The sequence below is a fragment of the Podarcis bocagei genome (assembly GCF_964188305.1).
Source record: "Podarcis bocagei genome assembly, chromosome: 9".
Lineage (NCBI taxonomy): Eukaryota > Metazoa > Chordata > Lepidosauria > Squamata > Lacertidae > Podarcis > Podarcis bocagei.
The window spans coordinates 23939065-23964064 of NC_138134.1; the positions used below are offsets into that span (position 1 = coordinate 23939065).

The 25000-nt window shown below is 44.4% G+C and overlaps 1 protein-coding gene across 6 annotated transcripts in view; it reads left to right on the forward strand.

The window, feature by feature from the left end:
• Positions 1–25000, forward strand: part of DLC1 (DLC1 Rho GTPase activating protein) — a 262539-nt gene that overhangs the window by 120666 nt on the left and 116873 nt on the right. The window contains exon 1 of one of the 6 annotated variants that reach the window (XM_081208662.1): positions 7523–7839. The exons of the other annotated variants lie outside the window; for them this stretch is intronic. Within the exon in view, the coding sequence (XP_081064788.1) occupies positions 7722–7839 (118 nt within the window). The 5' untranslated portion in view covers positions 7523–7721. Of the gene's footprint in view, positions 1–7522; positions 7840–25000 lie in introns of those variants that run through there. 6 annotated transcript variants of the gene reach the window in all.

Consider the following 25000-nt stretch of genomic DNA (forward strand, 5'->3'; position numbering starts at 1 on the left):
TGTAAGCTCATGCTGCTTGGAGAATGCAAAAATAGTTTTTATTTATTTGTTTACGATCATGTCTATATTGCCTAATGTGCACAATATCTCTGTGACATTAAACATTTAAAAACTTCCCTCTACAGTGGTACCTCGGGTTAAGTACTTAATTTGTTCCGGAGGTCCATTCTTAACCTGAAATTCTTCTTAACCTGAAGCACCACTTCAGCTAATGGGGCCTCCTGCTGCTGCTGCACTGCCGGAGCACGATTTCTGTATTCATCCTGAAGCAAACTTCTTAACCCGAGTTACTATTTCTGGGTTAGCGGAGTCTGTAACCCGAAGAGTATGTAACCCGAGTTACCACTGTACATGGCTGCCTTCAGATGTTTTCTAAAGGTTGCATAGTTACTTTTCTTCTTGGCTTCGGGAGGGGGGGTCGCATAACTGCATACCCTCCAACATTTTTCCAATGAAAACAGGGACACCCTAAGGTAAAGTGGGACATTCCCGGATCAAATCAGAAAGGGGGACAGCATGTGTAAATCTGGAACTGTCCCTGGAAAATAGGGACACTTGGAGGGTCTGGTTTTGGTATTATAGCTTACAGCCAGCACTGGGCCAATTCTTTGCTGGGTTTGAAGGAGGAGGGAGAAAAGTATTTCCTTTTCCCTTGGAAAGAGGTGGCTTGGGATCTTTAGAAAAGTGGTGATGAGGTGGTGGAAGGGAAAGAGCATGACCCTACTTGAAACCTCTTTGGGACTGAGCTGTGCGGCTTGTGGGAAGTCCCATTGAAGTCCCAATGAAACAATACACCTTGCCTGAAACTCAGCCACCCGGCTCTGTTTTAACGCTGCTTTTGTAGGTGAACGCACTCCAATTCCACTGAAGCCGTCTCCGCCACACATGGCTTAAATGAATGAAGTTTTAATAACTTCCTTCCTGTTTCAAGGACCCTGTTTTAAGCTGTGGCACCAGTTTTCAATAAATGTCCCATTTCCTCTCATTAATGCACACAACTTCAAAAGCGACTGCCAGCAATTTGGGCAAAGCTAAGCGCTTCTAATTGTTTGAGGATGGCTTAAGACTAATTACATGAGAGCAGCAGGTGAGGCCACCGGTGAGCCAGGCATGAAGGAAATCGGCAGGACAACCTTACTGGCCTTTATAAAGAGTTCGAGGTTTGTCGGGAATGTTTGGTTTGTGTTTTTGTGGTGGTGGCCTTGCGGCAGTTTCGCCTTCCTTTTCAGCTGCAGTGCAAAGAGATAGAACCATCTTGCCATGTAAATCATTCAGCCCGTCCATCGAAATTAGGCAGCAATCCAGCAGAGCACTTAGACAACAGGTTTCTTTCAATGGGGTTTCTTTGCAAAAATAATAATAATTGAGACTAGTCTTTCGCCTTGGCAATGTATCGAACTAGCCCTGTGGACTATGCGGTTGATAGCATAGAGTATAGAAAGTGATGGAGGCTTTCTTCTGGCGCATTTGGAGCAGGGGATGGCGGTGCCATTTCAAAATAGCACGAACTGAAGTGCTCTTTGGCTCTGACATCTATCTACCATTTGGGGTTTAGCAGAGAAGAAAAGGCAATTATACGTATCAAAATCTGCCCAGGTGGAATGCATGGAGTGAATTGGGTCTGAGCATTTTGCCAGGATGAGTGTGGCAGTCTGGAGACAGAAATGACTTTGAAAGAGAAAGAAAACAACCAACCACAGCTTGCAGCAGTCTCGAGGCCCACCGCAAAATGCTGCTAATGGGATAACCCCAGCATTGTTTTTCTGTAAAGTTAATCATAATGATTTGCACTCAGTAGTAAAGAAACCGACAATCTCTGGTGTTTGCACGTGAATCGGTGGGTACGGAAAATAAAGTCTCAGAGCATGCAGCATGCGGAGGACTCACGTGATACTCAAGGATTCAGATGCCCAAGGATGTGTGCGCATTCCTTACGTGGAGAGCGCATTGCTTCAACAGGAGCGGGAAGAATGGAGTGTCATAAATACTTTCCTTTACTACGAGGGCTTCTAAAGTGAGGCTGCTCAGAGAAAGCAGGCTGTGTGTTCTGTCTTGCACTTTAAAACATACGTATTTTTTGTTATATTGAGGATCTTTTCACTGGAAATCTATGGGCAGGAAGAAAGGAAAAACAGACCTCTATCAATGAGACCTGAAAATATCTTAGGACTGTATGTTTGTATGCTTTGCTTCAGTGTTAACTGGGAAACCAAACAGTTAAAAGGAACTTTTTACTGATGCTCCAAGGCATTTTCAGAGGGGCAGGGAGGGGCAGCTGAACTTTTTTTCTGTGGCATGGCAAACCCATCTCATGTTATTTCATAGCTGGAAGATCTATATTATATAAGCTGTATTTAAGTTGCCTGGCAGAGCTACAAGCTATGCAGGTATTTTTCTGCAACCTACCTGATTTCTGTTTGCAACTTGCTGGACTGGATTTTGGTGGATGAATAACCGCCCACCCCACACCTTTGCAGCTGGCTGTGGGAATAGATGCTTAGTGACAGCAGTATATTCCCTTTCTGCTGTGTGATTCTTTCTGCCTGCTAGAGTGGAGAACCTCTATCTGTTGTAATTGGGATGAGGATTAAATTTGATTCAATTTGCATTTAAAAGCGAATCTTCAAAATTCACGCCTCTCAGAATTTTGCAGTTCAGTTCCCTAGCCAAGTAACGGTAGGATAATGCATATACTAGGGGAAAGTGTGCCTTAAAATGCATGTTTTAGAGAAAGCAATGTGTAAAAATGCATCATATTAAGGGAAATTGCTTTGTAAAATGTGTATACTAGGAAAACATGTGTTCAATAATGTGTATATTGGGAGAAATTCACACTAAAATGCCGTAGAATTTTAATGAGGACTTTTGCAACAAATTTTTGCAACAAATATTGCAAACCAATGTGAAAATGGGTACTGAACTTAAGATTGGAAAAATGAAAAACAGAGAAACCAAAATTGATAGAATACTGTAGATACAACGTGGGTATTTCTGCCCCCACTTTAAAAATAGTTTTAAAAACACCATAGAACTACAGTATACTATTTTAACGATTGCTGCCATTTATTGTCAGTGCAAACTGTACCTGGGACCTGATCAATAGAGTAAACATGTGTAAGATTTGCCTGTTGACATGAAGGTCCTTTATGACCCTGACTTGTGATATGTTGCGAAACTGCATACTCCTCTCTGTCCTCCCTCTAGGTGTTATAAGAATTCTAAGGTCCCAAATATAAAATAAACGTTCATAAATTTACAAGGCAAACACATACATAAGTATATAAACTATGTGTCTTAAATAGTACAGGAGAACAATCCTGAAGTCCTTTTGACTTTCCCAGTGGCCTCAAATATTTCCCTGCAAGGAGGGAGGAAATGGGAAAGCCTCGCCATTGTCTTTTGCTTACCTGTCTTAAGGGTGTACTTGTGTGGGTGAATAGGGTGAGCCTGTGACCTGGATTCAGGAATTAAAGTATTTACCATCACAAAAGAATGGCCAGGCTGCCCAGGCCAAGCAAACAGTGACCATTAGCAGATATCCTGGCAAACAGGATTTCTGCTGTAGACCGCCTCCTGCAATGTATTTCTGCTGTAGCCCACCTCCTTCTGTGATGTATGCATGCATGTATGTATGATGTTTTGGGGGGTGGTCTCTGACTACAGGGTGGGCAATTTCAAAATGTCTATATAAGGGCTTGCGCACCATTGTTCTGGGTCCCCTCCTGCCTCCTGTGTGTGGCAATGAGCACCCTGTTGCAACAGTTTAATAAAGATCAGGCTTACTAGCTGCTTTGCTTCTCAATATTCTCTGGTTGGCCTCTGTTATTTTCTCCTACCGATAGAGAACCTACATAAGGACTCTATACGGGCTCTTGGATACCCCATAAAGGATAAAGGAGCAGGGTGTTTTTTATACCATAGGTGTAATGGTTCTGGGGGTTGCTCGTGCGTAAGCCGGTGCAAACACCTGGCTGGGTTGCCTGAGTGAACCTTTTCTGTCCGGACAGCCACTCACACGTGGCTGTCTCAATCGCTGGCAGAATCTGTCAGTGGGCGTTTCTTAAACTTCTTCCAGCAAAGAAGCTCTTTGACGCCTAGTCTCCTCCTACTCTCTCTGCGCGAAAGCCTTCTGCGCAAGGAGGGCGTAGGCAGCGGAGGACCCCTACTCTCCCCGCTGGTCCCTGGCAAGGAGTCATGGGACCACCTCGCCACTTCCCCCATCTGCCCCCCTTCTCCACTGGTGCTACACTGATTCTCTTCCCCAGAAGATGGGCTGCCTCTCCCAATCCCGGGACGCTCTCTGGAATCCCTCTGGATTTTGCTCTGTCCCTCCGGCACTGATGGCAGTTCCCTGACAATAGGCAACCAAAAAGTGTTATCAGAATTTAAGACCACAATCCAGCCATGCAAAACAGAAAACCTTTTCAAGAAGGACCTGTGAGGGGTGTGGCCTGGGTAAAATTCAGAGGGCCCAACGGAGAAGCCTTGAGGGCCACATTTTGCCCCCACACCTGAGTTTCCTTGCTCCTGTTTTTGTGGTTCGCTATCCTGAGTGACAGAATAGCAACTGCAGCCATCTTTTCGTGGTACTCAACTGTTTACTTTATTCATTCAGAACCCTTTAAAATTCCACGTGTAGTTTAGGCATTGGTAGCCAATGAATGATATTTACTGAAAGGAAAGTTTTTAAATGCTGCTTTAGTGAGATATATGTTTTCGCCGGAAGGACAAACAACAGCTTTTGGAGAACGACTTCATTCGGGAAAATGATATGGGAGTGGGAGAGAAGGGAGAAGAGATGTTGGCCAGAACTGAAAATCCCCCGACCTGCACCAATATTAATACAATCTCCTTTGTAGATCCCTGTAGCATATCAGGTTTGGCTCTAATATAATCAAGCCTTGATGTGCAGCAATGGATGGCATATCCATTTTACCGCTATATCAAAGTGAGTGATTGGATTATATTGCCTTTGGAGAGATGCACTGTTTTTTTCAATTATTTCCACAGGGTAAGCAAGCAAAGGCACTTTCATTAGGCTGCAAAGACAAGAGACTTGACTCTATCTTTTGTCTCAATGGAGCCATCAGGGATTGCAGGCGACATCTGTAACTAGGATATTGCTCTTGTGGTTCACTGTCTGGGCGGCAAAAAAGCCACTCTGCATCTGTGAGTTTGCTTGCTTGCTTGCTAGCAAGCTTATTAAAAATGCAGTTTTGCTCAGAATGCTTTTTAAAAAATCCTTCCAGGCTAAGGGGAAAATAAGATTTTGTTTTCTGAATGGTGAGATAATCCTGACAAATCACATTAAAGTTTCTCCCCACCAAAAGAAAAAGAAAATAAATTAATTGGATTTTTAAACAAAGGAGGGAAATTTGGAGCATATGTACACTCACAGAACTTATATTCTGCCTCCCAGTCTGTCTCCCTTCCCACACCCTTAAACTACATGCTTATCACAGAATAAGGCCCATTCTTTGTGTCAACTGCAAGTAGAGATGGCCCTTTCCGTTTCAGTCCCTTGGTTGATAGGTGAAACTTGGCTTGCTCAGAGATGGAGTTTGACCCTGGGATCTGTGAAGTAATAATAATGAGGGGAAAGCCTTTGAGCATGTGCAGAGCGCTCACCCTCTCCACTAATCTTCCCCACGAACCCTAGATCTAGGGCGTCCACAGATGGGCAAATTCATGCCATCATTTCAGCCTACAACACCCACATCTATAAATCAGTCCATAGTGACCATAGCAAAGGTACCCTATACTTCAGCAGACCTTTGGTGCACCTAGTATACCAGTGTGGTGTAGTGGTTAGAGTACTGGACTGTGACCTGGGAGACCAGGGTTCTAATCCCCACTGGGTGACCTTGGCCAGTCCCTGCCTCTCAGCCTGGCCTACCTCACATGGCTGCTGTGAGGATAAAATGGGAAGACGAAGAAAGAGAAGTATGCAATGCCACCTTGAGCTACCTCGGAGGAAAGTGAGGATATAAATGTAATCAATAGAAATAAATATATCCCAATAGAATTCTAGAGCTGGAAGGAACCTTGGTGGTCTTTTTGTCCAACCTCAGAAAGGAAGGGATGGATATAACCAGGGTGTTTGGGGTTTTTTTTTTTAGCAGGGGGTTCCCTTACCTTTTTAAAATTAAATAATTTTATTGAGGGGCTGGTTGGGGCTGGAATGAATATATACCCAGTGCCTGAACCAAAAATCCACGTATATCTGTAATCATTGTCTGCTTGAGTTAATTCATGACATCTTACATTTAACCACTGCCCTGGGGCAGGAGGTGGCAGTGTGACTGAGCCTGCAATAAACTAACTAACTAACTAACTACAGTGGTACCTTGGGTTAAGTACTTAATTCATTCTGGAGGTCTGTTCTTAACCTGAAACTGTTCTTAACCTGAAGCACCACTTTAGCTAATGGGGCCTCCCACTGCTGCCGCGCCGCCGCTACGCAATTTCTGTTCTCATCCTGAAGCAAAGTTCTTAACCCGAGGTACTATTTCTGTGTTAAAGGAGTCTGTAACCTGAAGCGTATGTAACCCGAGGTACCACTGTAACTAACTAACTTTGTGGTGAGTTCCCCACCCTTTTTTCAAAAAAAAAAAGCAGCACTGGATATAACTTTAATAAATAGAAATACAGTGGTACCTCGGGTTACAGACGCTTCACGTTACATACGCTTCAGCTTACAGACTCCGGTAACCCAGAAATAGTACCTCGGGTTAAGAATTTTGCTTCAGGATGAGAACAGAAAACGCGCAGTAGCGGTGTGGCAGCAGCGGGAGGCCCCATTAGCTAAAGTGGTACCTCAGGTTAAGAACAGTTTCAGGTTAAGAACGGACCTCCAGAACGAATTAAGTTTTTATCCCAAGGTACCACTGTAATAGAAATGAAGAAGTGTGGCCACCCCAAAACTTTTGCGGGCGCAAACAGTAGTTGAAGGTGGGGTTGCATATGGCTGCACTGCAAGCAAAGATCACGAAGGTGCCATGGAAAGGACATCTGGGCAGGGGCCCTCGGCACTGCCAGGCAGTCTGAGGCTTCAGAAAAGAGGACCCAAGCCTGGAAGACTGTGAGAGGCGTTTCAAATCATGTGGAAAGAAAGGAGAGAGGGAGGTGGGGGGAGACCACGAGAAGCAAAACAAACAGGCTGTAATCAGGAAAGGGCCGGTGCTTCCTATCTCGTTCTCTTTTAGTGCCCACCTCCCCTTGGAAATGAAAGATCACCTGAACTGTCAGCTTTTGCAGAAAGGCCTTTCAGAACGGGGCTTGTGTGAGAAAGCGACGAGCCCAGCATGTTTTGTTTCCCTCAGCCAGGAAGCCTGAGACCTCTGGCTATTCCCCCTGCTAAAGCTCCAGATCTAAATGAGAGTATCATCTCATTAGCTCATTGGTAAGCCTTTCCAGATGTGGCGGGCAGGAGCGGCAGCAGCAGCCCTGACTCTGGCAGCTTGCCAGTAGGTTGCCTGCTGCAGTCTCTGCGCTTCCCTGTGTCTGCAGCGAGGGGAACTGCAATGCCTGAATCTTGAAAGGTGGGGGGGGAGGAGGAGAGAACGACTGGTGGTAAACCTTTCCTAAGCAATGGACCCACCTTGCAGAAAGAATATCCGGGAAATAGCTAAGCAGAGACTGTCCCTTTCTCCTGAGGCCCGACTGGAAAGATGGTGATGTATCTTTTTCTGTTGTGGACGTGACATTTTCTTCTCCGCATTATGGATCACCACCCAGTGAGAGCTCCTCTGAGGAGATCGTTCAGTGATCATATCAGAAATTCCACGACCAGAGCCTTGGACGCTATTTGGAAGACCACAAGAGACCGACGTCTGGCAGGTGAGGGGAGGGGGTGACTGGAAACTATTTTAATCACCCAGGGGGATGTGTCCCTAAAGATTGAAAGGAGGTGCTATTGACTGTAGGAGAGAACATCACTCTCAGTCAAACAAAATTATATATTTCCACATCCCTTTTCCCCCCTGAGCCTTATTATTTTTGCATCAGCACAAGATTGCAATAGTGATTTTCTTCTTTCTTCTGTTAGAAAGTACAACCCGTTTTCAAAGCTTATGCCCTCTGCTTCTTTCACAGCAATGTGAGGTGAAGCATTTTTATCCTTCAGGGAAGTCCGGCTCCTGGGCCGCTCCCTTGGCATGCTTTGGGGGTTGCCTTAGGGGCTGTTTCCTCACCCAAGGGGAGGTGTTAGTATTTTGGCAAGGTGGTGAAAAATTGCTGGCATTTTCTCTGGCGGGGCTGTCCCTACTTCGTGGTCCAAGCACTTGCGGTCCAGGACAGTGCCGAGGACTAGGAATAGAAACAGAGTCAAATACCTTGACCACCTTAATTTGGTTTGCAGTACTTAAGATGGCGAGGCCGGTTTGTTGTGTGCCCTTAAGAAGATTTGTTTTATTTATTTCTTAACCTTTCTGAAATTAACTTGCAAGCTGTACTGCTGCTCATTTCAGTTTTTTAAAAGTTGCCACAACATTTGAAAAATCTGAAGAAGGTGGGTGTGGTCCCACACATGGTGGGTGAAGATGCCGTTGATGATCCCGAGCAAAGTGGGTCAACTAGCGCATCTAGAAAATGAGGGTGGTGATAAGCACACTTTGTTTGTGATTATACCGGGCTTCGCTTATCCTGGAGAGGAGGCAGTTTGCTTTCAGGCTGCGTCACAGAGGAAAAACAAAGCAACACACCTGATTTGGGAGGGAGCGTCTGCTGAATGTTATAGCTGCTCATCTTCAGCCAAACAAATGCAAGTTAAATGGAGCAAATGATCTGACAGCAGTGCTTTATGCCTGGTGATGAGAGTGGATTCAGCTGCCCACCCCCAATAATATTTTGCTAGGATTATACAATTTTAATGTAATTGAAATAGTTTTCTCCCCGAAACTCAAATCATGATATGCTGGTTCCTCACCCCTGTTCTAAACTTACTTTTAAATCACATGTTTTCTTAGAAGTGTTCAGTCTGAGTTCAGTGGACCTTACTCGATAGGTGGTATAATTATTATATATCCCCCACCCTTCTGCAGGTTACAGAACCCAGAACAGGTTGCAGCCATTTAAAAATCCATATTAAAAACAGTTTAAAACAAATTACAGTCTCGGGAATAGGGCGAGTCCTGAAAACACCTATTTCAGGTGTCAAAGGTGTTTCTTCAATGTATGTTAGAAACTATATAACGAAGGCGCCCAACTCAGCTCTGTGGGGATGGAATTCCATAATCTAGGAGCTGCCAGAAAGAATGCCCTTTCCCAGGCCACAATCGCCACAAACTTCTGAGGTCAGTGGTAGTACCAAGAGACACTGGCGAAGGAAGGGGGTGCGGTGTGTGCGGTCCACCCCAGGTGTCATCCCTGAGGGGGGTGACATTACCGTCCCACCCCTCTGGGACCCTTGCCGTGGACGCCGTGCCCCTGGGATGCTCGCTGCGGTGCTCCCCTGGGACACACAGCAGTGGCTCACCCTGCCCCTGTGGGCAGCTCGCCCTAATAATAATAATAATAATAATAATAATAATAATAATAATAACTTATTATTTATACCCCCCAATCTGGCTGGGCTTCCCCAGCCACTCTGGGTAGCTTCCAACAAAATATTAAAATACCGTAATACATCAAACATTAAAAGCTTCCCTAAACAGAGCTGCCTTCAGATGTCTAGGCCATTTAGGGCTTCAGACGCTGAGCACCTTGAATTGGGCCCAGAAAAAAAGTGGCAACCAGTGAAGCTATTTCAAAACAAGGGTATATGAATTCTAAACAGAATCCCAGCCACCAACCTGGCTGCTGCCTGTTGAACCAGTTGATGGTAGATGTAGATAGGATTGCAACCTGAACATGTTTTGAATGTCAGCCTCTACGATAGAGATCCACAGAGCTGGATTGCGAAAATAAGTTGCAAGAAAAGCTTAAATCCATTGCAAACATAGTCCTTGGCAGGCGCATAAAGAACCTTCCTACTAGGTCAAAGCTAATTAAAGCTCATGTGTTGCCATATCTGCCCTATAGGCTTAAAGTTAGTTTGAAAACCATTTCTACCATCAGCTGTAGAAATCATAGAATCATAGATCTGCAGATGGCATCACTAGGGTCCTCTAGTACAACCCCCTGCGATGCTTGAATCTTTTGCCCAATGTGGAGCTCAGACCCACAACCCTGAGATTTGGGTGGGGTAGCTCTAAAAAAGAGGCAAGCTATAAATCACAGGATTCTTTGTGGTGGGGAGGACTTGGCAATTACATTAACATAAATCTGATGTAGTTTGAAATGTAAAGCAGGTCTTTTAATCTCACAACAAGGATGAGACGAGCTTTTGAATCTTAATGATTTTCAACATTCCTTCTAAGCGTGTGGCTTATAACTCCATTTCTAAAATTAGGGTCGGCAGTTGTGTGCTAATGCTTTCACTCTTCCAAATTTTTCACCAGCTGAGGACCGGATGCTTATTTAATTTTGTTGCTCTCACTCCCTTTTGAAGTGCCATGTAAGATTGTGACAGTTTCCAATGGACCTGTGGAAGTGGGGGTGGAACTGCTGTAAGACTGGGAAAGAAGATCTCATGTTATGAGGAGGAGGCTAAGATAGCTGAACTTGGATGTCATTGAAATCAATGTGAAAAGTTGGTTGTCGTGGCTGAAGCCTCGTTGATTTCTACAGGATCAAAGTACAGTGAACTCCAAGTCATAGAATCATAGAATTCTAGAGTTGGAAGGGACCCTAAGGATCATCTAGTCCAACCCAGGAATATGCAACTGTCCCACTTGGGGATTGAACTGCAACCTTGGCATACTCTAACCAACAGAGCAGTAAAATGCTTATTATTATGATGGATCAAGAAGAGGGCGGGACACTGTATATTCATGGGATACTAGCTAGTGAGCTCAGGCTTTTTGAGGAGGATCAGTTCTCCCCTCCCCAAATGGTGGTGTGTATACATATATTTAGATATATATGCAAATTACTCTGAAAAAAGTGGCATTTAAAGTAACTCAATACACTCATCCCATTGGCTTTTGAGAGCTGGTGACCAACAGAACCTGCTACATTTTTTTCAGCCCTTGTCATCGCCGCTCCATTTTAATGTGCCCGAATCACAATAATGCAGTGACAGTGGGAAAACAGACAAGAATCCCCACCTCAGAAACCCAGTAACCATGTGACACCTTGGCTCCCAAACCCAGGCTTCTTCAACCTTGGGCCCCAATCTCAGATGCTGTTGGACAACAAGTGCCATCATTCCTAGATGGGGCTGATGGGAGTTGTAGTCCGCCGACATTGGGGAAGTCAAGGCTGAAAGGCACTGCCCTTAACACACAGCATCCAGCCCCCCACTCCTCATCTCGTCTTGCCTGCCTGCCTGCTTTTGACCTTCACGTCATGTTGTCGCAACCCTGCTTTCTCCTTGGCTTACCCTTTTCTGAGCTCTCGTCTCTATCACCCATGGTTTCCTAAGGTAGCTGCTTTCCAAATCTTTCTGCAGCCACCCGGTCATTCACCCACCACACTTTTCCTGCACTTCAATCACTCCCACCCCCCAACAAACAAACAGCGTTCAGCCTCATCAACGTGACATTTCAGCAAGGCAGAATCAGTAAGTTTTAGTGGGGACGGCGAGGAGATACCACAGTTCAGGGACACATTCTAGCCAAACAAGAGGGATTCCTTCCAACTTTTCCTACATTTCATCACTCCTGTCCCCTGCCCCTGAAGACAGATAGCAATCAACCACCTCTCTATCCAGGTTCCACTGCCATCCCAAGAATGAAATTGAAAAACTCAAGGACCTGAGTCATCATCCGTAATAGGCGTTTATACATTCACGAAGCACAATTTGATCTTGTCGTTAAGTTGGCAGAATCAAAGATGAAGCACAGAAAATGTTTGTTGTTGTTGTTTAGTCGTTTAGTCGTGTCCGACTCTTCGTGACCCCATGGACCAGAGCACGCCAGGCACTCCTGTCTTCCACTGCCTCCCACAGTTTGATCAGACTCATGTTTGTAGCTTCGAGAACACTGTCCAACCATCTCGTCCTCTATTGTCCCCTTCTCCTTGTGCCCTCAATCTTTCCCAACATCAGGGTCTTTTCCAGGGAGTCTTCTCTTCTCATGAGGTGGCCAAAGTATTGGAGCCTCAGCTTCACGGTCTGTCCTTCCAGTGAGCACTCAGGGCTGATTTCCTTAAGAATGGATAGGTTTGATCTTCTTGCAGTCCATGGGACTCTCAAGAGTCTTCTCCAGCACCATAATTCAAAAGCATCAATTCTTCGGCGATCAGCCTTCTTTATGGTCCAGCTCTCACTTCCATACATCACTACTGGGAACACCATGGCTTTAACTCTACGGACCTTTGTTGGCAAGGTGATGTCTCTACTTTTATTAAACTGTCAATATTAAAGATGTAAAGGGACCCCTGACCATTAGGTCCAGTCGTGGCCGACTCTGGGGTTGCGGCACTCATCTTGCCTTATTGGCTGATGGAGCCGGCGTACAGCTTCCGGGTCATGTGACCAGCATGACTAAGCTGCTTCTGGCAAACCAGAGCAGCACATGGAAATGCCGTTTGCCTTCCCACTGGAGCGGTACCTATTTATCTACTTGCACTTTGACGTGCTTTCAAACTGCTAGGTTGGCAGGAGCAAGGACCGAGCAACGGGAGCTCACCCCGTCGCAGGGATTCGAACCGCCAACATTCTGATCAGCAAGTCCTAGGCTCTGTGGTTTAACCCACAGCGCCACCCGCATCCCAACTGTCATGATTAGGTGGCCTTTTATTCAATGTTGGTGTTTCATCCCACCTGACTAGGCAGCATTCTATGAAATGCTTGATTTAAGCCAGAGGTAGAGTGAATGGATAGCCCAAGGGGGAGAGTCTGGCCTTCCTACTTATCTTAAAAGACAGACCCACCATTCTTAGGTATTATCTTGAGGCATTAGTAAATATAACCTTTGACTTGTTTTTGGTTATCGAAATATTTAGAAAACTCAGTTTCAGTTGTTTTGTCCAAAATATTATTTAGACATCCCCAATAAATAGAGCACAGCAGGCTCTGGAAAAACCTCAGATTTTATGTCCTGTCAAAGAATTGTAGAGTTGGAAGGGACCTCAAGGGTCTTGGCCTGCCTGCTAAATATTGAATGACAGGTCACGAACAGCCGAAATTGGACAGAATGTCTTGGTTGCCATGTGTCAGAGGTAGGGGCCTACCAACCTCTTGAGTTGGAATTCCACCCCTGGGTAAAAGCTGTTCTGTTCACAGCTCACTTTAACTAGCTGTTGATGTCAACAGTTTCCGGGAATATCTGCCCAGCCTCTGAAAACACCCGTTTACCACTTCTCCTAGCAAGCCTGGCTCCTTGCTTTCCACTCTGCACTTCACACGTAGGAAGATATGCAATTGCACATGTAATCTGTGCCTTTGAACCTGGTGTGACATACTTATAAAACATGGGAGGTTTTATCAAAAGAAAACAACCATCGGTGTCTATATATTTCTTCTTTCCTTCATTTTTCCCCTCTAAGGCTGAGAACTATCAGAGGCAAGGATGACTGCTAATTATATTACTTGAGACTGTTGCATTCCTAGAAGCCAGGAATGAAACTCAAGCGCCCCCCGCCTTCCAATGCCTCTTAAAATACACTGATAAGGATGGACATGTTTATATTCTTGATGGCAGACATTTACGATCAGTCACAGGTTTTTCTTTTTCCTTTAAAAAAAAAATCCGCTTAGAGATTAGCTGTTGGAAGGCTGTAAAAAAGTAGTGAGCATTTATTTTCCAGAGTCAGACAATGATCTAAGGTTGACAGGTACAATAGTATGCCTGGATTGCTTTAGCTGAATAGTCATATGTCATTTTCCAGTGGGGTACCCTTGATCCTCATTCTAGCGTGTAAATGATGCTTGAAATATATCCAAATATATTTACCGTATTGGTAAATGGACACATGCAACATGATTCTGAGCATCAGTACTCTAAAGTACTGTATTTTTTGCTCTATAAGACTCACTTTTTCCCTCCTAAAAAGTAAGGGGAAATGTGTGTGTGTCTTATGGAGCGAATGCAAGCTGCGCAGCTATCACAGAAGCCAGAACAGCAAGAGGGATCGCTGCTTTCACTGCGCAGCAATCCCTCTTGCTGTTCTGGCTTCTGAGATTCAGAATATTTTTTTTCGTGTTTTCCTCCTCCAAAAACTAGGTGTGTCTTGTGGTCTGGTGCGTCTTACAGAGCGAAATATACGGTATTTGTTTAATCTACATCCTATTTCATTTCTATTCTACCTTTCCTCCAAGATGCTCAGAACACTGTATGTAGGATTTCTAGTTTTATCTGCACGTTGGGAAGCTAGGCTAGGAGACGATTCATGGCTGAGTAGCAACTGGAATCCAGGTTTTCCTATTCTAAGACTAAGACGCTGACTGCTACTATCTCACACTGCCTTGACCTGGGAGTTATAAACCATTTGCTGTGGAGGGAGGCCAAGAAAACATTGTCTTTGTTCAGGATCTTACTTTTGACTACAACTCACATTTGATCCAGAAGATCACTCTTTTTTTAAAAAAAAACAAAACTTGTGTGCATCTTTCAGTATGGGTAGAGAAAGACACATGCCCTTTGCTTCATTCAAATGAAACACTTCTAGGTATAATCCTTTAAATTATAACGGCTGTTTGCCACATCACTTTCCAAGTTTGCAAGTTTATTCCAAAAAATACATTAGAGGCAAGAAGTTCTTAGGAGCTTGCACACTCAAGTCCAAAGTAAATTAAATGCTGGGAGATCTGAAATATTGGGGGGGGGGGCTTAAAGCAGACACTGAGGAAGCAGAGCTGGGGAATAGCATTGGAGGACGAGGTCCTTAGCTCTTCATAAACACCATTTTCCCAGTCTAAATACCCCCCCCCCGCATTCCGTGAAGCCGGGCATGGCCAAACTTGGCCCTCCAGCTGTTTTGGGACTACAATTCCCATCATCCCTGACCACTGATCCTGTTAGCTAGGGATGATGGGAGTTGTAGTCCCAAAACAGCTGGAGGGCCAAGTTTGGCCATGCCTGCTTGAAGCTTCTAATTGTCACACACGGAAAAGCATACAGGCACCAAAGCAGCTTTGGGAGGAGGGTGATTTAGATCAGGAAAATGGTGCAAATGGAAGGATTAAGTACCTCCTCCAACAGCAACACTCCCCTGTACAAAACTGTACAGAGCCACTTAGCAGCCAACTTGTTTGGTGCAGCTACATCTGTGAAAGAGAAATGAACATCTCCAAATATTTGGGGATATGCAAGAAGTGCGCGTGTCAATGAACCATGATTGGCTCTGATGCACTGATGCATGCCCAGTGTTTGTTATGGAGATTCATATCTCTACCTCGCTCTTATCTGTTTATTTTTGCAAAGACTTGAGTAGCTGTGGCAAGCACGATTGCAACACCAGGTGCAAAGCAACCTTCAGCTGACACATTCCCAGTATGCCAGTTGTGGTAAACAGGTTGTTTCTCCTTGAACTAAGTGCTCTTAACAATAAGAAGAACACAGAATGTAAGAAGAGCCTGCTGGATCAGGACAGTAGCACGTCTAGTCCAGCGGCTGTTCTCATGGTGTCCAACCAGATGCCTATAGGAAGCATGCAAGCAGCACCTAACTGCAAGGACACTCTGGTTCTAGCAACTGGTACTCAGAAGCATACCAGCTCCGACCCTGGAGGCAGAACTTCACCATCAGGGTTAGTAGCTATTGATAGCTTTATCCTTCATGGATTTGTATAACCCTCTTTTAAAGCCATCCCGGTTGGTGGCCATCACTGCCTCTTGTGGCTGCAAACAATAAAGGCTGTAAAAAGATTAGCAAAATATTTGATAATGGTAAAAGACTTATGATTACGGATTGTAAATGCAAGTCATGCTATATGCTCAAGTTGACTTTTGTATTAGTGCTTGGTGTGACATCTCCATGGCCTTCACCATGTATAGAAGTATAGAAAACTTCTAAATAGTGGTTGTAATAGTGCCACTGTATTCTGCTCTGGTCAGACCTCACCTGGAGTACTGTGTCCAGTTCTGGGCACCACAATTCAAGAAGGACACTGACAAACTGGAACGTGTCCAGAGGAGGGCAACCAAAATGGTCAAAGGCCTGGAAACGATGCCTTATGAGGAATGGCTAAGGGAGCTGGGCATGTTTAGCCTGGAGAAGAGGAGGTTAAGGGGTGATATGATAGCCATGTTCAAATATATAAAAGGATATCACATAGAGGAGGGAGAAAGGTTGTTTTCTGCTGCTCCAGAGAAGCGGACACGGAGCAATGGATCCAAACTACAAGAAAGAAGATTCCACCTAAACATTAGGAAGAACTTCCTGACAGTAAGAGCTGTTCGACAGTGGAATTTGCTGCCAAGGAGTGTGGTGGAGTCTCCTACTTTGGAGGTCTTTAAGCAGAGGCTTGACAACCATATGTCAGGAGTGCTCTGATGGTGTTTCCTGCTTGGCAGGGGGTTGGACTCGATGGCCCTTGTGGTCTCTTCCAACTATGATTCTATGTAAGAGCTTTTTCTAGGCAGCTGCCAACACAGAAATCGAAAGCTCTTATTACCTTGCGACTGTTTTGAGAAGAGTGCTAAGGCAGGATTCACCACAAAACTACGGAGAATACTTTCATGCTGTAAGAAATATGTGTTTAGGCTAAAGTGTGTTGCATGATAACAAGAAAACATCCAGCAATTACTGTGCCAGCATCTTATCACAAGCAAAGATGTCATGGTGACACAGTGATAATACAGAACTGATGAGAGGAGAAGAGTCTGTATCCATGTTCTTTCAGCTGAAACCATATTTTAAAATGGGTAGTAGTAATGTACACCAACAGCATATATGGCATTTATACATGTATGTCACTAAGAGCAGATGCAACTGATATTTTTGCAGGCATCTCCAGCTTTCATGCACACACAAACATACACAGAGGGGGAGAGAGAGATGCTGAACTGGCCATTGCTACCCAATCTGCAGCTAGAGTAGGGTTGAGAAGACCTTCCTGAGGACTCCCAACAGCCCCAGCCAACATGGACAATGGTCAGGGATAATTGGAGTGCAGCAACATCTGGAGAACCACAGGTTCCCCACACCTGAGTTAGAGAATCAAGCTGTTTCTAGGTCCAAACATCTTCTCACCTGTATAATAACCATCAGGTATTTTCAAGAGCATTTGCCCATTATAGAGGTTTAGCTGCTGTGAATGAAGAAGAGGCTGGCTTGACTGGAGATTGAAATCTCATAGAGGGGGCCAATGTGCTTGGAGAGGGCATGAAAAGCTTGGTGAGACCTGGGCAGGACCTTCATACAGGGCATCGGGTAGGAGGAGTGGGGAGCTTGCCTATCAAGGAGGCTGATCTCAAGCTTTAATGAGAATCTTCAGAACCAACTCGAAATAAAAACTTGTCAGATTCCCTCTGTCACTCTTCAGAGCTTTCCAACACTCCTTCACATTTTTCTCTTGCAGAGGTTGCGGTGCGAGTCTCATGCTGTTTATCTTCGGCTCTTGGAATGTTTTCTTTTTCAGAACCCTTGCCCTTCTAAATTGAAGGCTGATATGTGACGTTTCTACTAGCAGCTACAGCACCATGCAACCAGCAGTGCTGTTGCTTTGTCACGGACACTATTAATGAGTATCCAGCATAAATGGCTAAAGGTTGGCTGAAAGGAGAATGGTTAGATGGACAGATATTGGTCATTTTCTGTAAAAAAAAATTAAACACTTGCAATGTAAGAAATGTAACACAATGACCCAATTCACACATCACACTAAACCATAGTTTTAAAGCAAACGATGGTTTAATGCAAACGGGTAGCAAGCTGGTGTGTGACGCTTAAAAGTTTTCATGGCACTCCTCCCTTACTCTTCTTGCAGTTGCACCACAAGCAAAACAAAGCAGAGTCACACCAGTACAGTGGTACCTCGGGTTACAGACGCTTCAGGTTACAGACTCCACTAACCCAGAAATAGTACCTCAGGTTAAGAACTTTGCTTCAGGATGAGAACAGAAATTGTGTGGTGGCAGCGCAGCAGCAGCAGGAGGAGGAGGCCCCATTAGCTAAAGTGGTACCTCAGGTTAAGAACAGTTTCAGGTTAAGAATGGACCTCCAGAATGAATTAAGTTCTTAACACAAGGTACCACTGTAGTTTGTTTCCCCCAACCAAACCAAACCATAAGCCATAAGCCAAGGACAAATCTTGGTTGCCACTCATGGTTTGTTTGGAGACAAGCAAACTACAGCCCCAGGTTTGGACAATGCAACAAGCTGGAATCTGTCTTCTTCCAACCATGGAAGGCAGCAGCAGTAGCGGGGGAGAAATGAAAACACAGGGAGAAATGAAAACACAGAGAGCTGCCTAAGTCAGACCAGCCAACCATCTTGCTCTGCATTTTTGACACTGATTGGGCACAGCTCTCCAGGGGTTTCCCCGAGTCTTACCTACAGATTCAGCCTTCTGCAAGTTGAGCAGATGATCTACCACAATTTTGTGGAGCTCTTTGGTGGTGGCTAAACTACAGTTTCCATAAAATTTGACCATCTTTGACCATTGGCCATTCTGGCTGGGACTGAAGGGTGTTGGAGTTTCACAATATCTGGTGGGCCACAGATTAGCCACCCTTGATCTAAGTGGATCCAACTCCCATTAGTTCCATGGACACCTTTGAGCTGTGGTCACCAGCAGGCTTCACATTAAACCAGAAATGTGCACAGGCACATTCAGCAGCCTTTTGTGACACCCACAGGGAAATTAGGTTTGAAGGAAGCATTCTTTTCTAGCCAAGAAAACAGGATGTAATGTGTATTTGCTTGTGGTGTGTGTGTGGTGGTCACACACTTCCCTGGTTGGCCAGTTTGCCCATGGACCCACAAAGGTTGGTGACCCCTACATTAAACTGTAGTGTGTTTTTAAGCTGTGGTTTATTGTAATGTGGCATACCAGGCCACTATAAGCTATAGTTGTCCAAAAGCAAAGCTTTCTATTTCAAGAACACAAGAAAACAATCCATTATGTTGTGTCAAGAAGCCAGTGCAAGAAAAAGTTGCAATCCTATACCTACTAATCTTAAGTCCTATAGAATGTAACGAGACTTACTTCCGAAACCTGTATAGGATTGCACTCTAAATTCTGCACATCCATCATGAACCATATATGAACTTAGTCTTGCATGCAATTCTGTGGACACTTATCTCTGAGTAGGTATTCACAGAATTGTGCTGTTCATTACTTCCTAGAATTCTGGATAGAAGGAACAAATGACCCCTTTGAAACTATGTTTGCATTGGGAGGCAGGAAACACAGTTATTATAATACCATATTTAACGCATGTCATCAAATTTATTTATGCAGGAAACCCACAAGAGCCAGAATGCGCCACTGTCCATAGTCAACCATGCTAATTAATTTCATTGGCGAATGACATCAGGTATACACAACACATTAATCACACCCTGATTTGAAAAGTTTATTCTGGCAGTGTCAGTAATGGCATAGCATCAGGGTCTGATTTTGCCCTGGGGCAGTGCCCAGTTGTCCCTCTTCTGGGAATGTATATCTGGCCTGCGCAACTTTACACCTACCAAGTAAAACACAGCCTTCCAGCCAGGTATGATGACCTGCTTGAGAAGTGTCCTGTTTTTGGAGCAGAGTGTGTGTTTTGAGCACTTAGGAGGCCACAGTACATATTTAAGGGGTTGTGTTGGGCATGAGGGGCCACAGTTTTTGCAGACGTAATCTATATTTCTGCATATTTACGTTTTAAGTCCACTCCCAATGTAATTTTTCTTCTTGGGGAACCTAATGGCAGGTAGAGAATTCATAACAAGCATTCTTAACAAGAATGCCATGCCCATGTATACATTTGTTAAAGGAAGAATACACGTGCATGGTACCTTAGCCAGCCACCCCTTATATGACTGCAGACTGTAAATGCTACATTTTATGCAGGGTTACAGATGGTAATGTTTGAAGGGATGTTGGAGGTCACCCCTTTGTGAAAATCAGTTTGTTCCACGGTTCAGTTAAAGAAGGAGCATTCCTGACGGGAGAGAAGATAACCTGTCAGGCTTTAGGTACACAGTGTTGCCTGAACACTAGAGGACGTTTCAATTGGCAAATCGTAGTTTTACAAAGAGCAAAACGTGAAACCTTGCCAGTGCTGGGGATGTGCTATGTGTTTGAATAACAAAGTTAGCTAATAGATTTAAGCATGAACAGTTGCTTAGAAGAGAAGGACATCACTGTTCTACCACAAGAAATAAGCGGCATGTTTTCTTATGGAATGCATATATCCAAAAAAAATGCCCAAGACAGCTTATAATAAAAGAGACAACAATTAGACACAATTATATAACAACTTTTTAAAATATCTTGAAAACAGTGCAGAACAGCCAGTTTTAAGGTTCCAAGCCTTCGGAGAGATGTCCAACCATGCTCATACATTTTTAATGAGTTTGTTGAGGATCTGCTGAGCATTCCTTCGAATTTTTTCTCAACACCCACTTTTCTCATAAAGCTTCTGCCAAGCTGTCTGGTACCAATACCTCGGCCCAGTATACCTGAAGGAGCGTCTCCACCTCCATTGTTTTGTCCTGACACTGAGGTCCAGCTCCGAGGGCCTTCTGGCAGTTCCCTCACTGCAAGAAGTGAGGTTACAGGGAACCAGGCAGAGGGCCTTCTCAGTAGCGGCGCCCACCCTGTGGAACGCCCTCCCGTCAGATGTCAAGGAAATAAACAACTATCTGACTTTTAGAAGACATCTGAAGGCAGCCCTATTTAGGGATGTTTTTAGTATTTGCTGTTTTATTCTGTTTTTTAATCTGTTGGGAGCCGCCCAGAGTGGCTGGGGAAACCCAGCCAAATGGGTGGGGTATAAATAATATATTATTATTACGATGATGATGATGTACCTAAGAGTAAGTCTGAGAGTAATTCCAGGGACACAACACTTACCCAGATTTGACTTCCTTTGGAAGGAGGTCATGTGGGGTGGAGGGCATCAGTAGCCTTCTGTATTTCTGTGGAATTGTGAATTTCTGTGGAATTAGAAGGTGGAATGTAGGGAAGAACCAGCAGATACAGTACATGAAGCATCCCTTCCTCCCCACTGCTGAGTCCCCCCTAAACCTTCGCTCTGTATTCCTACATTTGTTTTTTCTTGGCAAACATGACTTTGGGAACACGTGTTTGCCAATATAAAATATATCGTCACCAACCAAGTCAGTCTCTTTTTTTGGTTAAATCTCCCAGTCTTTCCTGAAGAGAAAGTGTTAAAATGCTTCACACATCAACTTAGTAAAAGCCCTTGTTCAACAAATATTACAAACCACTACAAAACAGCAAACATCTGACAACCTCCTGACGTCACTAGTTGCATGATGCCTTCCAGATGTTATGACTTATTGATGTTTTGATTAACTTCTAAGCAGCACCGTTTCAATGTTTTGTTTGCCGCGTCCAACTTCTTTTGCACATGAGTGTTATTGGAAGGGAGTGGGAAATGAAATTAGTGCTTGGCACCAACCCAAAAGTAGCTGGACTTCCCTGTTATCATGCACATTTTCAGTTGTGCTACAGGATACGCAGCCTGTGGGAAGGTCAGTTCTAAGATAAGGAGAATTTTCTTTCTGGATTGCGAGTTTCCATTTTTTAAAAGAAGCTGTATATTTGGCTAATTCTGTGCATAATTGAACACTGTACATCAAGCTACCCAGACAACAGGAAGCATAGGAAATACGAGAGTATGAATACATGGCATTGCTACCCTTATGCGAGGAGGATATTCATTCTTACGAAGAATTATGAGATGCTTTTCAAGAGCAATTTATGATCTCAGCTCCAAATGAAGAATATTTGCTTTCCTCCTCTCCCTTACTGCATCTTACATCTGGAATTCTCTCCTAAAGCACCTAGAGCGGTGCACCATTCCTACTTTCCTTCAAATCTCAGCTCAAAACCATGACCGATTTGCCTGGACCCTTCGGTTGCCATTCCCCAAAGAAACAAGGCCTAAGTACAGTGGTACCTCACGTTAAGAACTTAATTAGTTCTGGAGGTCGGTTCTTAACCTGAAACTATTCTTAACCTGAAGCACCACTATAGCTAATGGGGCCTCCCGCTGCTGCCATGGCGCCACCACACAATTTCTGTCCTCATCCTGAAGCAAAGTTCTTAACCCGAGGTACTATTTCTGGGTTAGCAGAGTCCGTAATCTGAAGCGTCTGTAACCCGAGGTACCACTGTACATGTAAATGTCATGGCACCAAACTAGACCCCAGACTTTGGAAGCAACAACCTCAAGGAACTGCAGCTCTGAGGAAGATGCATCTAACTCCCTGGTCCATCCCTTCTGCATTTCCAGGAATACCAGAGCCCAGGGACTGCTAGACTCCAATGGCTGAGCCACAGACTGCTCAGGGGATAGATAGATAATTTATTACGGTCGGAGACCAGCTTATAAAAAACACTCAGGGGTACCGTCACAGAAGGAAAACAATTAAAACAATGTACAACAATAAATTTAAAAACAATGTACAACAATAAACTACCGCAGGGAGCTGACCCAGAGTCACCCATGGAACCAAGTTTGGGGATTTTCTTAACAAACTAGTTTGAGTTGGGAGATTGTCTGCACCTACAGATCTGTACACAGAATCTGGCCACCATTCGGGTTGTCTTCTGATCTTTGCCTAACAGGAAAAGGTCAAATTTTTGCTTTTCCGGGAGGTCAGCAAGCCTCACCAGTAGGGGAACAATGGTCTTACTACGTGCCTCTTCATAAAAGGGACATCTAAAGAATAAGTGTTCTGGGCTACCTATCTCCCCCACTGAACAGGCGCAAAGTCTCTGAGCATATGGGGCTTTTTAAAAGGCTCCTTCCAGGACCGGCAAGGGCAGAGCCGAGCTTCTGGCGAGTGTAAAGGCCCTTCTTGCATTTTTAGACTGCTCAGGGGATCAAGAGAGCCCGGAAGAGTTATCTGTGCAGCTGGAAGCCCCATTATCCCCAAGGAACCAGCAGCTGCAGAAGAAGTCACCAGCCTTTCCACTGGCTATGAGGTAGCGCTCAAGGGGTGGGGCCACCAGTAAATGACTACCTAGCCCAGCTATAAACCCCAGGCAGTTATCCCAGGACCTTGGCGAGATCACCTGGGCGTTTGGACTCAGCTTCAGCAGCACTACGTTGAGCCTTCACCTTGAACTCTCTCCAAGGTGCTGACTCCCACGCCACCCTGCTTGCCTGGGAACCAGGAACCTAGTGGCAGGTGTCCTTGTGGATCATGACAGTAACAGCTTGTTTCCATTGGTTCCTTACCACCCCCTCCCTTTTTTGTTTTCTTCCAGCACCCCAGTCAAAGTACAGATTGTAAGCATGTTATATAATGTAACATGTAAACAAACAACAGGTAACATTCAACTAGGTTGCACTTGAAGTAGACTCACTGAAATCAATCTACTGAAGCTGGTTTCCACCCCAATAATTTTGCTTGCATACTAGCCAGCTGGTCCATTTCCAACACAATGCATCATTTATGTCATGTTTTGAAGGCCAAGCATGATGGAAATGGACCGAGTACTTTAGGTGGGTAGGTGCCAGGAGGAAATAAAAGGCTGGAGAAGGCAGTCAGGGACAATGAAACATGGGATACTGGGAGGAACATATAGCTAGAGAGACTGAGGGAGGAGTAGAACCCTCCTTTCATTCTATCCTGTATAAATTTTGAGCCATTGGAGGTGGGGGGAGGGTATTTGAAAGAGCCGTGTGAATTTTGACCTTTTTTTGTAATCAGAAGTTCTGCATGCACTTGGATACACTTCAAAAATTTGCTGCTGTTTAAAACAGGGTGTAGGGTCTTCCCCTCTTTTCCAAGGACAGCATTCTCTCTAGGGAAGTGATAGAAAGACACGTACCGTACCCCAAACCTAGTGTGGCTAAAGCACACTCTTTTCACTTTACACATCATATTCACACAAACGTATGCCTCTGACACACAAGCACAACCACACACACAGTCCCCTGTTCACCGCTGCTCTCAATGTCTAAGGATGCTCATGTGTGGTGTGATGTCATCATGCTGCAACAAGGTAATGATGTCATACCCTGTGCTTTACATCATAAAACATTGCCAGGGAAAGGAAAAGGACAGGATGCAAAGCTGCTGCTTTCAGTGGCAGCCCCTGTATCTGTTCTAATGTTTAGTTCTGCCTTTAGATGCTCACCTGTGACAGGCTCTCAGAGCAGGACATCTTGCAGTTCTGCAACAGAACTACAAGACACCAAACTATCCATTTAGGAGAAAAAAGTATGAATGGGATGGATCAAAAGCCCTGCAAATATAAATGCTTTTCGTCCAAGAAACAAGTGTTACTTGTGCTAAACATTAGGCTAGGTGTGCTTCCATCACTTTCCTCTGTCCCTTTCAAACAATCTGAGAAGCAGCTCGGAATGTGCTTTTGCATCTCGTTTATTACTGTTTTTGCCCTGGAACTTTAAAACCCAATTATCCAACGTTTTACAAACTGAAGCTCCAAATGTCTTAGCCTCCTAAAGAGCTAGGATCCTGATAGCCTATTAGCAGCTGACTGAATATGTCAGTACATATTGAGCCAAGGATATGATGTTTTCTGTTTTCTGTTACATAAGGAAGATGTTTTTGTTTGATTGCATGCAATCGCTGATCAAGCTAGCTAACCTCTACTTAAGTCAATCAAAGGATTTGCTCTTACAAAAGAAAGGCCTGGCTGAAACATTCATTTTTTTTCATCCCTTTGCTTAATTCTGCCACAATCTGCAGCTTTAGGGTGCAATCGGCACCCAAAATTAAAGAGTTTGGCAAAATTCCCATTGACTGGCTCTGAATTGCACTCATATTCTAATTTATACTGCAGCAGTGTAAATTACTAACATATTTTCTCTCTCTTACTTGGATTGACGTGTGTATATAGTGGGTTTTTATTATTATAC